This window comes from Staurois parvus, unplaced genomic scaffold (assembly GCF_062004578.1).
Source record: "Staurois parvus isolate SC_StPar_1 unplaced genomic scaffold, SC_StPar_1.0 ptg000646l, whole genome shotgun sequence".
Taxonomy (NCBI): domain Eukaryota; kingdom Metazoa; phylum Chordata; class Amphibia; order Anura; family Ranidae; genus Staurois; species Staurois parvus.
This window is the reverse complement of record NW_028318442.1, coordinates 199,215-211,852: the sequence shown is the minus strand read 5'-3', so window position 1 is coordinate 211,852 and position 12,638 is coordinate 199,215. Positions and strand designations below refer to the sequence as shown.

Here is a 12,638-nt window from a genome sequence, read left to right as displayed (position 1 = left end):
CCCCATAGAGATATTTTTTTTCCATCACTTACTGTCCTGACACTGCGGGAAATGTTCCCAGGTAATTAACTTGGCTCTTCAAAATTGTTAAACAGAAAACCTGCGCTTAGAAATTATAAGTCAAATAGAAGGAGCAGCTAACACAATTAATAGGCAAAAATGAACAAACAAAACAATCCGTGTAGTGCTTTAGCAGAAAATGTACACTAAAGGGATAATGATATCCAAACCCCCAACAAAGTGGAATGATTATATTCCAATAATACACATTAAATAAAAGTCTATATAGAAGTCCACATAATGTGGAAATGTTGGTGCTTAGTGAAAAGGAGACTAAAGAATAGAAAGAGTCCATCACCTTCCACCCAATCACTCAGCCTCGGAAGATTTGACCACGCAAAGGATTGGTCAAAAGCACAGTTATCGGCAATTGTACCATAGGCTTCCAAATAAACCTCCCAGGAGATCCAGATGATAGATGATCCTATCTTCCAAACAATAAGATCTCAGATGGCAAGTACCTCTCCATGCAGTAAAAACCAGAGAAGGAAAGAGTAAGCGCTCATAGTGTAGTCATTTAAAAAAGGTAATACAATTTATTCACAGTATTGCACTTACAATCAGGGGTGTATTTACCACAAGGCAAACAAGGCATTTGCCTAGGGCGGCATTTTTCAGGGGGCAGCACTGCCCTTCAGAAGAAGGGATGGAAGAAAGGACACACACGGCATGGGGACCTGGTGGGTTCCAAAAGAGGCTGCGGGTTTCACGATACTGTACCCACAGCCCGACTCTCATTTCTGGGGAGCTGTGAAGGTGAGTGTCCTTCTCTCTCTCGCCATGGGGGATGGTGGGTGGAATATGGGGGGCAGTGGTAGTGGAAGGCTGTCTTGGGTGGGAGCAGGGGTGTTCTTAGTTAATGTCGGGCTCTTTCTGCGTGGGGGGGGCGCCAATTTTTGTGTTGCCTAGGGCAGCACAAAACCTAAATACACCACTGCTTACAATCAAAAGGTAAAAAAAGCAGCCTGTCAGTATAATGTTTCCATCCAACCAAAATGGCCATGGTCCGCCATTGGCGGCTTCAGCTGTCGTTCACTGGGTCCCGGCCAGAGCTTCCCCACCGGAATCCGGCGATCACTGAGATCACTGATGGGGGAGAGGTCTGTATGTAAACGATACAGATCTCTCCTCTGTCAGCTCCTGCACGCTGCTTTGTATTGCAGAGAAATACAAAGCAGCGTGCTTACACTGTAAAACACAGTAAAACAGCACACAGTTAACCCTTTGATTGTTAACCCCAGATATTAACCCCTTCCTGCCCAGTGCCAATTAGTACAGTGTCAATGCTTTCTATTAGCACTGATCACTGTATTAGTGTCACTGGGGATGTCAATGACAGTTACTTCCACCCCAGTGTCAGAATGCCCGCTGCAGTTCTACAGTCCCACTATAAGTTGCTGATCACCGCCTTTACTACTAAACATATATACCACCATTTGTAGACGTTATAACATTCACGTAAACGCAAAGACATGTAGCAGAATACCTCTTGGCCTAAATTTATGACGAAATTAGATTTTTTAAAATTTTTTTTACTGGACATGTTTAATAGCAAAAAGTCAAAAATATTGTTTTTTTCCCCCACAATTGTCGGTCTTTTTTTTGTTTATAGTGCAGAAAAAAACAAAACACAGAGGTGATCAAATACCACCAAAAGAAAGCTCCATTTGTGGGGAAAAAAAGGACATAAATTTAATCCGGGTGCAGCGTTGTATGACCACGCAATTGTCAGTTAAAGTAACGCAGCGCCGTATTGCAAAAAATGGCCTGGTCAGGAAGGGGGGTATATCCCCTGGAGGGCAAGTTGGCACATAATCATTCCACTATGGTAGGGGTTTGGATATCATTATCCCTTTGTTGTTATTTTTTTGCTAAATCACTACACTGATTGTTTTGTTAATTACCTTGCCTCTAACCCTTCCCTTCTCCATCCAAAAAAAAAAGAAAACAAAATTTCCTGGAGTTTGGCTTTAAAAAAGAACTCCTGGGTATGCCTGCTCTTCTGTGTGAATGTCTCAAGCATTCACTCAGCTGTCACCAATAATCCTGTATTTTGCCTAATATGTTTATTTCCTATGATTTTCAGCTCCATCTTGTGGACATAAATCCTGATTGATAAATGTATTGCAGGAAAAAACCACATGGAAGCCACTAGATGGAGCTGCTATCATAGGAAATAAACATGTTAGGCAAAATTTATTTGTGATAGCTGAGTGAATGATTGAGACATTTGCACAGCAATTATTTTTTTATAAATAGACCCCTATGTGTTTCCAGTTTTGCTGCTATAGTAAAGCTGAATTTGGCTGGGTCTACCTTTTGGCTCAGATCACAAAGTCAGTATGCCCTTAAATCCACGCAGAGACCTTTCCATTGCACAAAGGCATTTTTGGCTCTAGCAGGCTGAAAACTGATCGTTCGCTTCTCTGCCAAATATCTGAACACAATCACCTACCCCTACAGCATATCCATATCCCAGTACTGCGGCTTGCCTGTAGTTTTCCTTCATTCTTGAATCTCTGTGTTAGTAACACCCTCCATGTTCCTCTCTGGACATCTCTGCATTAGTGACACCCTGCATGTTCCATTCTGGACATCTCTGCATTAGTGACACCCTGCATGTTCCATTCTGGACATCTCTGCATTAGTGACACCCTGCATGTTCCATTCTGGACATCTCTGCATTAGTGACACCCTGCATGTTCCATTCTGGACATCTCTGCATTAGTGACACCCTGCATGTTCCATTCTGGACATCTCTGCATTAGTGACACCCTCCATGTTCCATTCTGGACATCTCTGCATTAGTGACACCCTCCATGTTCCTCTCTGGACATCTCTGCATTAGTGACACCCTGCATGTTCCATTCTGGACATCTCTGCATTAGTGACACCCTGCATGTTCCATTCTGGACATCTCTGCATTAGTGACACCCTGCATGTTCCATTCTGGACATCTCTGCATTAGTGACACCCTCCATGTTCCTCTCTGGACATCTCTGCATTAGTGACACCCTGCATGTTCCATTCTGGACATCTCTGCATTAGTGACACCCTGCATGTTCCATTCTGGACATCTCTGCATTAGTGACACCCTGCATGTTCCATTCTGGACATCTCTGCATTAGTGACACCCTGCATGTTCCATTCTTAACATCTCTGCATTAGTGACACCCTGCATGTTCCATTCTGGACATCTCTGCATTAGTGACACCCTGCATGTTCCATTCTGGACATCTCTGCATTAGTGACACCCTGCATGTTCCATTCTGGACATCTCTGCATTAGTGACACCCTGCATGTTCCATTCTGGACATCTTCATCGATCTGTGGTTAGCTGTGTCATGAATTTATACTTGTATGACAGGTATATAAAATCTTGTTCCTGCCATATATCCCTGAATGTGATCAACATTTTCAGTCAGGTCAGGATTGACCCATCACAGCTAAGCAAGCAGAATATCTAATGAGTCAGTGCTGGTTCACACTGGCGTGGAGCAGGTTCCTGTGCGATTTACTGCGATACAATTTTCAGCCCATTCATTTGCAAGGGCTGAAATCACCCTGGATCGCACCATAAGTAGTGCATGCACTAAAAATGCACTGTAAGTGGATCACCTGGTACTGGAATGCTCTGTATTTGCGATCTGCATTTGGGGTGTCGTTAGGATTACATTGTCACCTGCAGCAGAACTCACACCCGGTGTGTTTTTAACGCGGTGCGGGAAACGCAAACAGAACCCAGGATTCCTGGTCCAGTTTCCTCAATTGGGTGAGAATGATGTCTGCTTACCTCCTGGACACATCACACGTCCCAGACCAGTCTCACTGTACCGCACGTTCTTGCAACTTGCAAACTGGCGTTTTTGGACTTTTTTGACCAAAAAAAAACCTATATTTTTTGGTTAAAAAAAACCTGCTAAAAATGCGAACACGGATTTATCAGGAAGTGGGCAGCACAGCAGCTAAATGGCTAGCACTTCTGCCTGGCAGTACTAGGGTTGTTGGTTTGAATCCCAGCCACAGCACCTCCTTCCTGGAGTTTGCATGTTCTCCCTGTGTCTGTGTGGGTTTCCTCCAGGTACTCTGGTTTCCTCCCTCACTCCAAAGCAGGGGCGGACTGGCAACTCATGGGGCCCCCGGGCAATAGGGGATCATGGGGCCCCTGTGTCCTTGCCCAAACTCAAAAAAGCCTATGAAAAAGGTACCAGGGGCATCACATGGGGCCCCCTACTGATGCCAGGCCCTCGGGCAGTGCCTGAGTTTCCAAATGGTCAGTCCGCCCCTGCTCCAAAGACATGCTGGTAGGTTAATTGGCTCCTGTCTAAATTGTCCCTAGTATGTGTATGTATGAATGTGAGTTAGGGACCTTAGATTGTACGCCCCTTGAGGGTTAGGGACTGATGTGAATGTACAATATATATGTAAAGAGCTGTGTAAATTGATGGCGCTATATAAGTACCTGAAATAAATAAATAAGTCACAGCCAGCTCCTAAATCCAAGATGGAAGCAATGGTGACCCTAAGCGGTGAGAAGAATTGGACAGCATTGGACTCCTTGGACTGGGAAGTACCTGATTTTTAACAGTCTACAGCTTAGGTGACATTTAAACTTGACCTCCTGCCTTCCTAGGATAAGGTATGTAATGAAAACGAAAAGGTTTTATCTGAAAATATCATTAGGAGGTTGATGGGGGAGGAACCAGGGAAGGTATTTTAACTTTAAGAGTGCAATGGGCTTTCAGTGATTCCTCCTTTTGACTTTCCAGGACCTGTCCTAATGCCCCCCCCCCCCCCTGTAATCTGGAGACATGACCTTTTGTATATCACCTGATCACAAGAGCAGAGGAACCCTAATACCCTTTCTTTATAAGCAAAGCCACCACATCAGCACAATAATGTGTTATTGTTCAGTATGGATGGTACAAAGTTGTCCGCCTCATAAAGATGATGAGCGCTTATTATGGAAGTCTAGATGTCATTTATTCCCATGGAGGTGCTCTGCCTAATCTCATCATGCCTGGGAGCTCTCATTAGAGCGTTTGTTTTAACAAGTTGTAATCTCTCTTGCTAATCAGATAGATCTCCCCCTCCGCCTGTAATCAGCTCAATGTGCCCTCCTTCCCTGGATTATCCCCAGTGCTGCTTCTGCCTGTTTGATGGTTGCAAGGTGCAACAACAAAGAAATGTCAGGGAAGCTGCCCTACCTGACCCCCTGGTTCGGGCTCTGCGTCTTTCCATTTCACTCTGAAGAAGCCATGACTTTCTAAACCCAACAAATTATTTTAACATCGCTTCCTTGCACCATGCCATATGGTGATGGTGGTGGGGGGTTCCTGTTGGTGTAGGAATGACAACATTCATCAGAGCTCTGGTGGCCAACCTGTGTCCTTGGGGTCACGTTCAGCCATTTGGCACTTATTGTGTGGCCATTGGGGCCACTGCAGACATTAGTCTGTGTTTTCCTTGCCTAGGTTGTCACTAAGGTCATTGAAGGAAAATATCCTTTAGACTGCAATCTTGTTGAATAGTTTGGTTTATTTCATTCACAACATCGCACTCCTGTGCTGTCCATCCTTTCTCTCTTTTTATGGTTTCCCTCCTGTCTTTTTTTAAGGGGCTGCAGGGCGCAAAAAAGTGGAAGATTTGTAAAGCGGATTTAATAGCCGTAATCTCTAGAAGAACTCCTGAAGCATGTCCCCAGTCTCCAACAATTCCTGTAGCATGTCTGCAGTCTCTGACCACCTCCTGTATCATTTCTGCAGTCTCTGACATCTCCTGCGCTATGTCTGTAGTCTCTGACCATCTCCTGTAGCATGTCTGCAGTCTCTGACCATCTCCTGTACAATGTTTGTAGTCTCTGACCATCTCCTATAGCATCTCTGCAGTCTCTGACCATCTCCTGTAACATGTCAGCAGTCTCTGACCATCTCCTGTATCATTTCTACAGTCTCTGACCATCTCCTGTGCTATGTCTGTAGTCTCTGACCATCTCCTGTAGCATGTATGCAGTCCCTGACCATCTCCTGTAGCATGTCTGCAGTCTCTGACCATCTCCTGTACAATGTTTGTAGTCTCTGACCATCTCCTATAGCATGTCTGCAGTCTCTGACCATCTCCTGTAGCATGTTTGCCGTCTCTGACCATCTCCTATAGCATGTCTGCAGTCTCTGACCATCTCCTGTAGCATATCTGCAATCTGTGACTATATCCTGTAGTATGTCTGCAGTCAGACAGTTTTCTGTAACATTACAATCACTGTACTTTAGAGCCCATTCACACTTTTGTGACTTGTCATGTGACCTTAGGGTCCAAAGTCGATTGACAAGTCGCACCCCATGTTTCCCAGTGAGTACCATTCATATATGTGCGATTTCAAGTCGCACAGCAACTTAAAAGTAGTTCCTGCACTGCTTTGGTCCGACTTTCATTCGACTTGAGGGCCATAGACCTCAATGTAAACTGTCCAAAGTCACATGAAAGTCACACCTGAATGATATTCATGCAACTTGAGTGCGACTTTGTACAGAACAAAGTTGCACTCATTCAAAGCCACATCAAAGTTGCATTGTAAAGTCGCAATCAAAATCGCTCGATTTCGAAGTTGCACAAGTGTCAATGGTGCCTTAGTGATGTAACGGGCTTCACTTGAGGGCCCCTATATAAAAAAAAAAACTGACCACCACTGACTCAGAAGTCACTCATTAGTGATTTGTATGGTTCTGGATTTGTATTCATATGAAACTGATTGTCGATTTGGAATGCTCAATCCTCACAGGCAGAATCCAACGTCCAGAAGGCATCTGTGGATGCAGCCCGGACCACACAGCAGCTAGAGGAGGCCATCGACACCTTTCAGCAGCAGAAAATTAAAGACATTCAGGTATTTATTGTGTGTATTGATTAGTGTTAGAACATTTCTTGTTAAAAAAGGCTACAGATAGGTAGGAAGGAGCCCAAAATTCACCTTCATTTGTGTCTCACACACTCCTCCTCCCAGACACTGCAGCTCACAGTGGGAGGAGTTTCATCAGCAGTACTGTCAATCCAGAAAGCAATGGGTGGAGCTCAGTGTGGCAGGGCTGGATGTATCCAATCTGATCTGGGGGTGCAGCAAAGAAATGTTAGGGGGCACAAAGTCAACATTGTGCGTGAGTCACTGACAGTCTGTCACACAGTGTCATGACCTGGGAAACACCAGTATGTTTTATATATACGTATATATATTAGGCTGTCATTGGATTAGGTGATAAACAGAACTTGTGTCCCTTTATGTCAGAATCCCTCTTTTCATCACGAGTACTCATCAAAGTGCCCCCTTTTCATCAGGGTCACCATCAGAATACCCTCTTCCAATAAGGTCCCCATCAGAGTCCCCTTTACATCTGGGTCCTTATCAGACTCCCCCTTTACATCAGGTGTCCCCATCTGAGTACTCCCTTATGTAAGGTGTCCCTATCAGAGTCCCCTTACATCAGGGTCCCCATCAGAATGTCCCCTTATATTTAGGTCCCTATCAGAGTCACCCCTACATCAGGTATCCCCATCAGAGTCCCCTCTTACATCAGGTGTCCCCATCTGAGTGCTCCCTTACATAAGGTGTCCCCATCAGAATGTCCCCTTATATTAAGGTCCCTATCAGAGCCACCCCTACATCAGGTGTCTCCATCAGAGACCCCCTTACATCAGGTTTCCTCATAAGAGTGCCCCCTTACATAGGGTGTCCCATCAGAATCCCCCTTACATAGGGTGTCCCCATCAGAGTCCTCCTTACATCAAGTATCCCCATCAGAGTGCCCCCTCACATCAGGTGTCCCCATCAGAGTTCTCCTTATATAAGGTGTCCCCATCAGCGTGCCCCCTTACATAAGATGTTGGCCATCAGAGTGCCCCCTTACATAAGGTGTCCCATCAGAGTTCCCCCTTACATCAGGGTCCCCATCAGAATGCCTTCTTACATTAAGGCCTCCATCAGGGTGCCCCCTTACATCAGGTGTCTCCATCACAGTGCCCCCTTACATAGATTGTCCCAATCAGAGTGCCCCCTTATATCAATTGCCTCCATAAGACTGGCTCATGGATAGGTAGATGCACTCTCAGAGACCTAGAGGGGGCTCAGCTAAAATCTGGGGTGCCGCAGCCCACCCCAGCACCTCCCTAGATCCGGCCCCGGGATATGGCCAGACTGCACATTATGTTTTTAGGCTGTTTTTCCAACATGGCTGCCACATGAGCACATTGGAGCCGGACAGACAAGGACCCCACACACACCGAGTGCGCTTCCACATGCAGAGCTCAGATCCACAAAGCTTTATTTGGAAGGACAAATGTGACAACCATGGAAGATGTACATTAGGGACGCTTAGCAATCTGAAGTCTCTGTGGGTAGAATTAATGAGGCCTGGCAGTAAACACACTGCAGACAACTGCAGGTCAGTAAACAATTCTGTCTGACACAGGCCGACACTCTGCGGGAGGTTTACCATTCTTCAGGGAAATGTAAAATGTGCAGATAAAAAGCAGATCGCTGCACACTGGAGGGTGAGGGGGGAATTAAAATGTCCATCACATATCAGGAGAATCAGAATGGAGATAAGTGGAGACATAGACAGGCATGTTGGGTAAACCACACATTCCCAGGGCCCTCAGGCTATAATAAATGTCAGTGGCGTGTAATATCTCTGTGATACCTCCAGTAAGAGTTCTGTTTGCCTTTTCCTGTCATTTAATGTTTAATACGGGAATCATACTGAGATGGTTCTGGTAAAGGGATGGCTTTATCTGACCTGCGGCTTTCCCTTCAGTCTTGCACAGTTATACCGGCTCCTCTCCTGGACTAAAATGGCTTACTCTGATTTCACTGCACACTGTGAGCTTCTCACAATGTGCATTAGAAGCTGCAGCAAGTCAGACAGAGCCCACTTCATTTCCTGGCTGGACGACCACCAGCATCATCTAGCTATTTTCTCCCCAGCCTGACTGTCCCTGACCCGCCCCTTTCATTCATTGGATTTTGTTCTTTCAATCATGGAGGCTCAGCATCACATGTGGGTCTTATCTATGCTAATACTGCCTGCCTAGGAACACCCACTCCTCCAGACTGACACCCACCCAGAAATGCATTTTGAAATTTACATTACTCTTCCCAAGTACCAGCCCACTGCTTGCATCAGGACTAAGCCCCGGTTCACATATATGTGGCCCTGTGGGTTGCGTTTTGCACGGGCACAAGAGCCCATTCATTTGAATGGACTCCCGTGCCCCGTGACATGCAGAGAAGAAGTCCCTGTTCGAATCTCAGTACTGTTGCGTTTTCAAGTGCGGACGGCGTGCCATTAGAACTAATGGCACCCACTCTCGGGTCTGCATTTCTCTGTGCGGGTGGTGCGGCTGCACGGATTTTCGTGTGGATCCACAGTGGCACCACCCACACAGCTGTGAACCTAGGCTAAGTGTTTTTGAGAGCAGGACTGAGACAGGGTGCTGTGACGTTTTCAGGAAGCGATGTACAATACCCTGCTGGCCCCTCCCACCAGCTATGATCTGTCCACATTGCATGGAGAAGCACAGAGACCCAGTGATGACATCATGGGGGGCTAAAACAAAAATTCTGCTCCAGAATATTTGCTTATAAGGCAAAGTCCTGCTATAACCCTTTGCAGTTTGGCCCCAGGGTCCATCTCACTGTCATAGGAGGGTTTAGAAGAAACAGACATTTAGGCTGTGCAGACCCCTCCACTGACGGTCCTTCTTTTTCTTTCTTAATACAAGAAAATCTTCTCAGACTTCCTGACAGTTGAGATGATATTTCACGCTCGGGCTCTTGAAGTGTACACCAACGCCTTCCACAGCCTGCAGGAATGCGACCTGGAGAAAGACATGGAGGTGAGAGCGCTGTGTGTCATCTGATGTGATTAGACAGCCTGGCACAGGGTATGAAATAAAACCATTTACTGCACACCAAGCATAAAATGGCTCCCTATTGGTTCACGTTAGCCATCTGATATGGTATGTCAAGCCAATTTAAAAGTTGACTTTTGTGCTGGGTTCATTGTGATTTTTTTTTCCAGGTTTAAATAAATGTAAAAGAAAAGGCTGTTTTGTATTTAACATTTAATCTTTATTTTTATTGCGCAGTTTCATACTTTTGTGTTTCTACTGTGTTCATGTACATGGGGGGGAAGGGGGGGGGACATCAGTTCCTAAAAGGAATCCACTAGAGGGCAGCAGGCACAAAAATGCTGCACCATACGCCCTCTAGTGGATATTCCATAGCAACACATTTTTGTATCTTGGAGGAAAGTGGTTTATAAACCAAAGAACAAATATGTAATATATTGCATCTTGTCAGTCCGTAGATGTGATGGCTGCATTCGTTTTCTTTATATATTAAGACATTATTCTATATATTTTGATATATTATTCTAGGACATTTTTCTTTACTTTCATATGGTGTTCCTGCCAGTAATACACTTCCTGTTCTAGGGTGACAACACTTGCTCTCTATACTGTATATATGGAGGAATATTGTCACCCTAGGATAGGACTACACATGGCCCCCTCCTTATATCCTTAAAGTATATGTAAGCCCTCACCTTGTAACACAACTCATTCAGTTTAAAATAGAAATGAAAGGCAAAACATTTGTGTATAGAAATAAAAAAAACATTACAAATACCTTGTTATCCCCCTTTTTATCTTATTTATTTTTTTTTTTTGATTACATACCCTCTGTTCTTAGTTGCATTAGGAGCTCAGGGAGGGGAAAAAGCAGCACACTGGTCTTCCTAGTGAATGCCTGGGGGGGGGGTTGGGCTCACAAGTCTGATCAGTGGAGGAGAGCATACTGAGTTCTAAACACAACTCTCATGCCTAGTGTAGTCAGTTTTTAATTGGAAAGCACAGGCACTGGCAGGAACACCAGGGATTTCACACAAGGGAAGCAATACAAAGAGAACAGGATACTTTTTCATACAAGTACATGGTACAGCAGGCACAGATCAGGAATATGAAATGTTTTGTTTACATATTTTTTTAACTCAGTGGGGAGGGGGTCTGTAGTCCACAGATGTGAACTGGGCAGTGCTGATTATGCTTGCGATGACACTGCAGGGTGCACTGGAAAGCAATGAATATCTGACAGGATCAATATTTTTTTCATCAAACAGCTGTAACAAAACACTTCAATTGTATATTTAACAGGTTAAAAGGGACCAAATAAATTCAGGATTTAAATGTAGGATTTACATAACCTTTAAAGTTGATATCTACAATGTAGCTTGAATGGTATCACACAGCGGATCATGCATTTCCAGAATGCTTAGGTCTGAATGGGGCCCTGATATGTAAGGGGTACACAATCACATTATCTGAGGAGGTGGAGATATAATAAATCGGTTAGAACTATATAATATAATATTTGATGATAATATATCACAATGCAGTGTCCATATTTTGCAGGATTTCCGTTCCAAGATCCATATTAACACCGGAACGCAAGATGCTCGACCGATCAATGCAACAAACCTTTCCTCCAATGTCACGTGGACTACAAGCTCTCTGGTGAGCGAGCAGATCCAAAGTGTGTATGTATGTATGTGTGTATGTGTATGTGTATATATATATATAGGGGTTTTTCATATACAGTATATATATATTTAGTATCCACACATATAAACATACCTTCATATATACAAATGTACGCAGTGCTTTAGCTTCCAGGAGAGGAAACAGTTAACAAAAAGCGCTGACATTTCCTTGCGCTGTAACTTGTCCCCGAAGGACAGTAATAATCCCCTCAGTGTGAAGAGCCTGGCATGAATCACCGATCCGGTAAGTGAGAAGGTTTCAGGAAATTAATAAACGTGCTCGCAGGGATCGATTCCTTGTTATGTGATGTGCGGCTCTGAGCTGTGAGAGAGGGAGGCATGGGGTTCATCTATCTGTTCCCAGTAATTAAAGGGGAGAAAACAGACGGAGATTTTATATGGCTGCCCCCCCCCCCCATGGGATGTAGGTAGAACCCAATAGAAGGAGCATGGCTGGGTTCTACTAGTGCCCATTCACAGAGCACTTCTGAAAGGGGGTGGTAGGTTCAGACTCTCCACCAAGCATCTATTCTAATAAGCGTGCAATGAGATGAAAGGTCAAATGTGCAATCAGTGCCCTAGATTGGCATTCAACCTTTGGGTCTGGGTGCACCCCTAAATTCCTTTGTAGGAAATACTCCCACATCCTGGATCAAAGCTGTATATCCAACATTTGAAATCTTTTGAATGTAGGTAGTGCCAGGACAAGGTCCTATAGCACCCAAAGAGAAAAGGTGCACCCTTCCACCCTGTGACCTATGAACTACTTGCGCAAGATAGGTTGTAGGTCCTGCCGGTTTTGACCCCCCCCCCCCCGTGCTCCTGCTAAATTGTCCAAGGTGGCCGCCTCTTCTGCCTACCCCCCTCCTCGACATAGGATTTCATGATAGGTATTTGAGAGGTGTCTGGAATACTGATCATTAGTGTTGTGATATTGCTGATGTCCTACCAATTTGTAAGGAACAATGGTCCTGCTCTTGTCAGGCAAGC

The 12,638-nt window shown here is 44.8% G+C and overlaps 1 protein-coding gene and 1 long non-coding RNA gene across 2 annotated transcripts in view; one reads left to right on the top strand and one right to left on the bottom strand.

Annotated features, from left to right (window-relative positions):
* CIBAR2 (CBY1 interacting BAR domain containing 2) overlaps positions 1-12,638 on the top strand; it is a 47,274-nt gene that overhangs the window by 31,365 nt on the left and 3,271 nt on the right. The window contains exons 7-9 of the mRNA XM_089693985.1: positions 6,839-6,943; positions 9,832-9,945; positions 11,521-11,622. Coding sequence (XP_089550111.1) covers positions 6,839-6,943; positions 9,832-9,945; positions 11,521-11,622 — 321 coding nt within the window. The remainder of the gene's footprint in view (positions 1-6,838; positions 6,944-9,831; positions 9,946-11,520; positions 11,623-12,638) is intronic.
* Positions 6,930-12,119, bottom strand: LOC149448981 (uncharacterized). Its single transcript, XR_016315469.1, has 2 exons — positions 11,743-12,119; positions 6,930-9,927 (listed from the first exon to the last, which is right to left on the bottom strand). It is a non-coding gene; the product is annotated as an uncharacterized LOC149448981 (long non-coding RNA).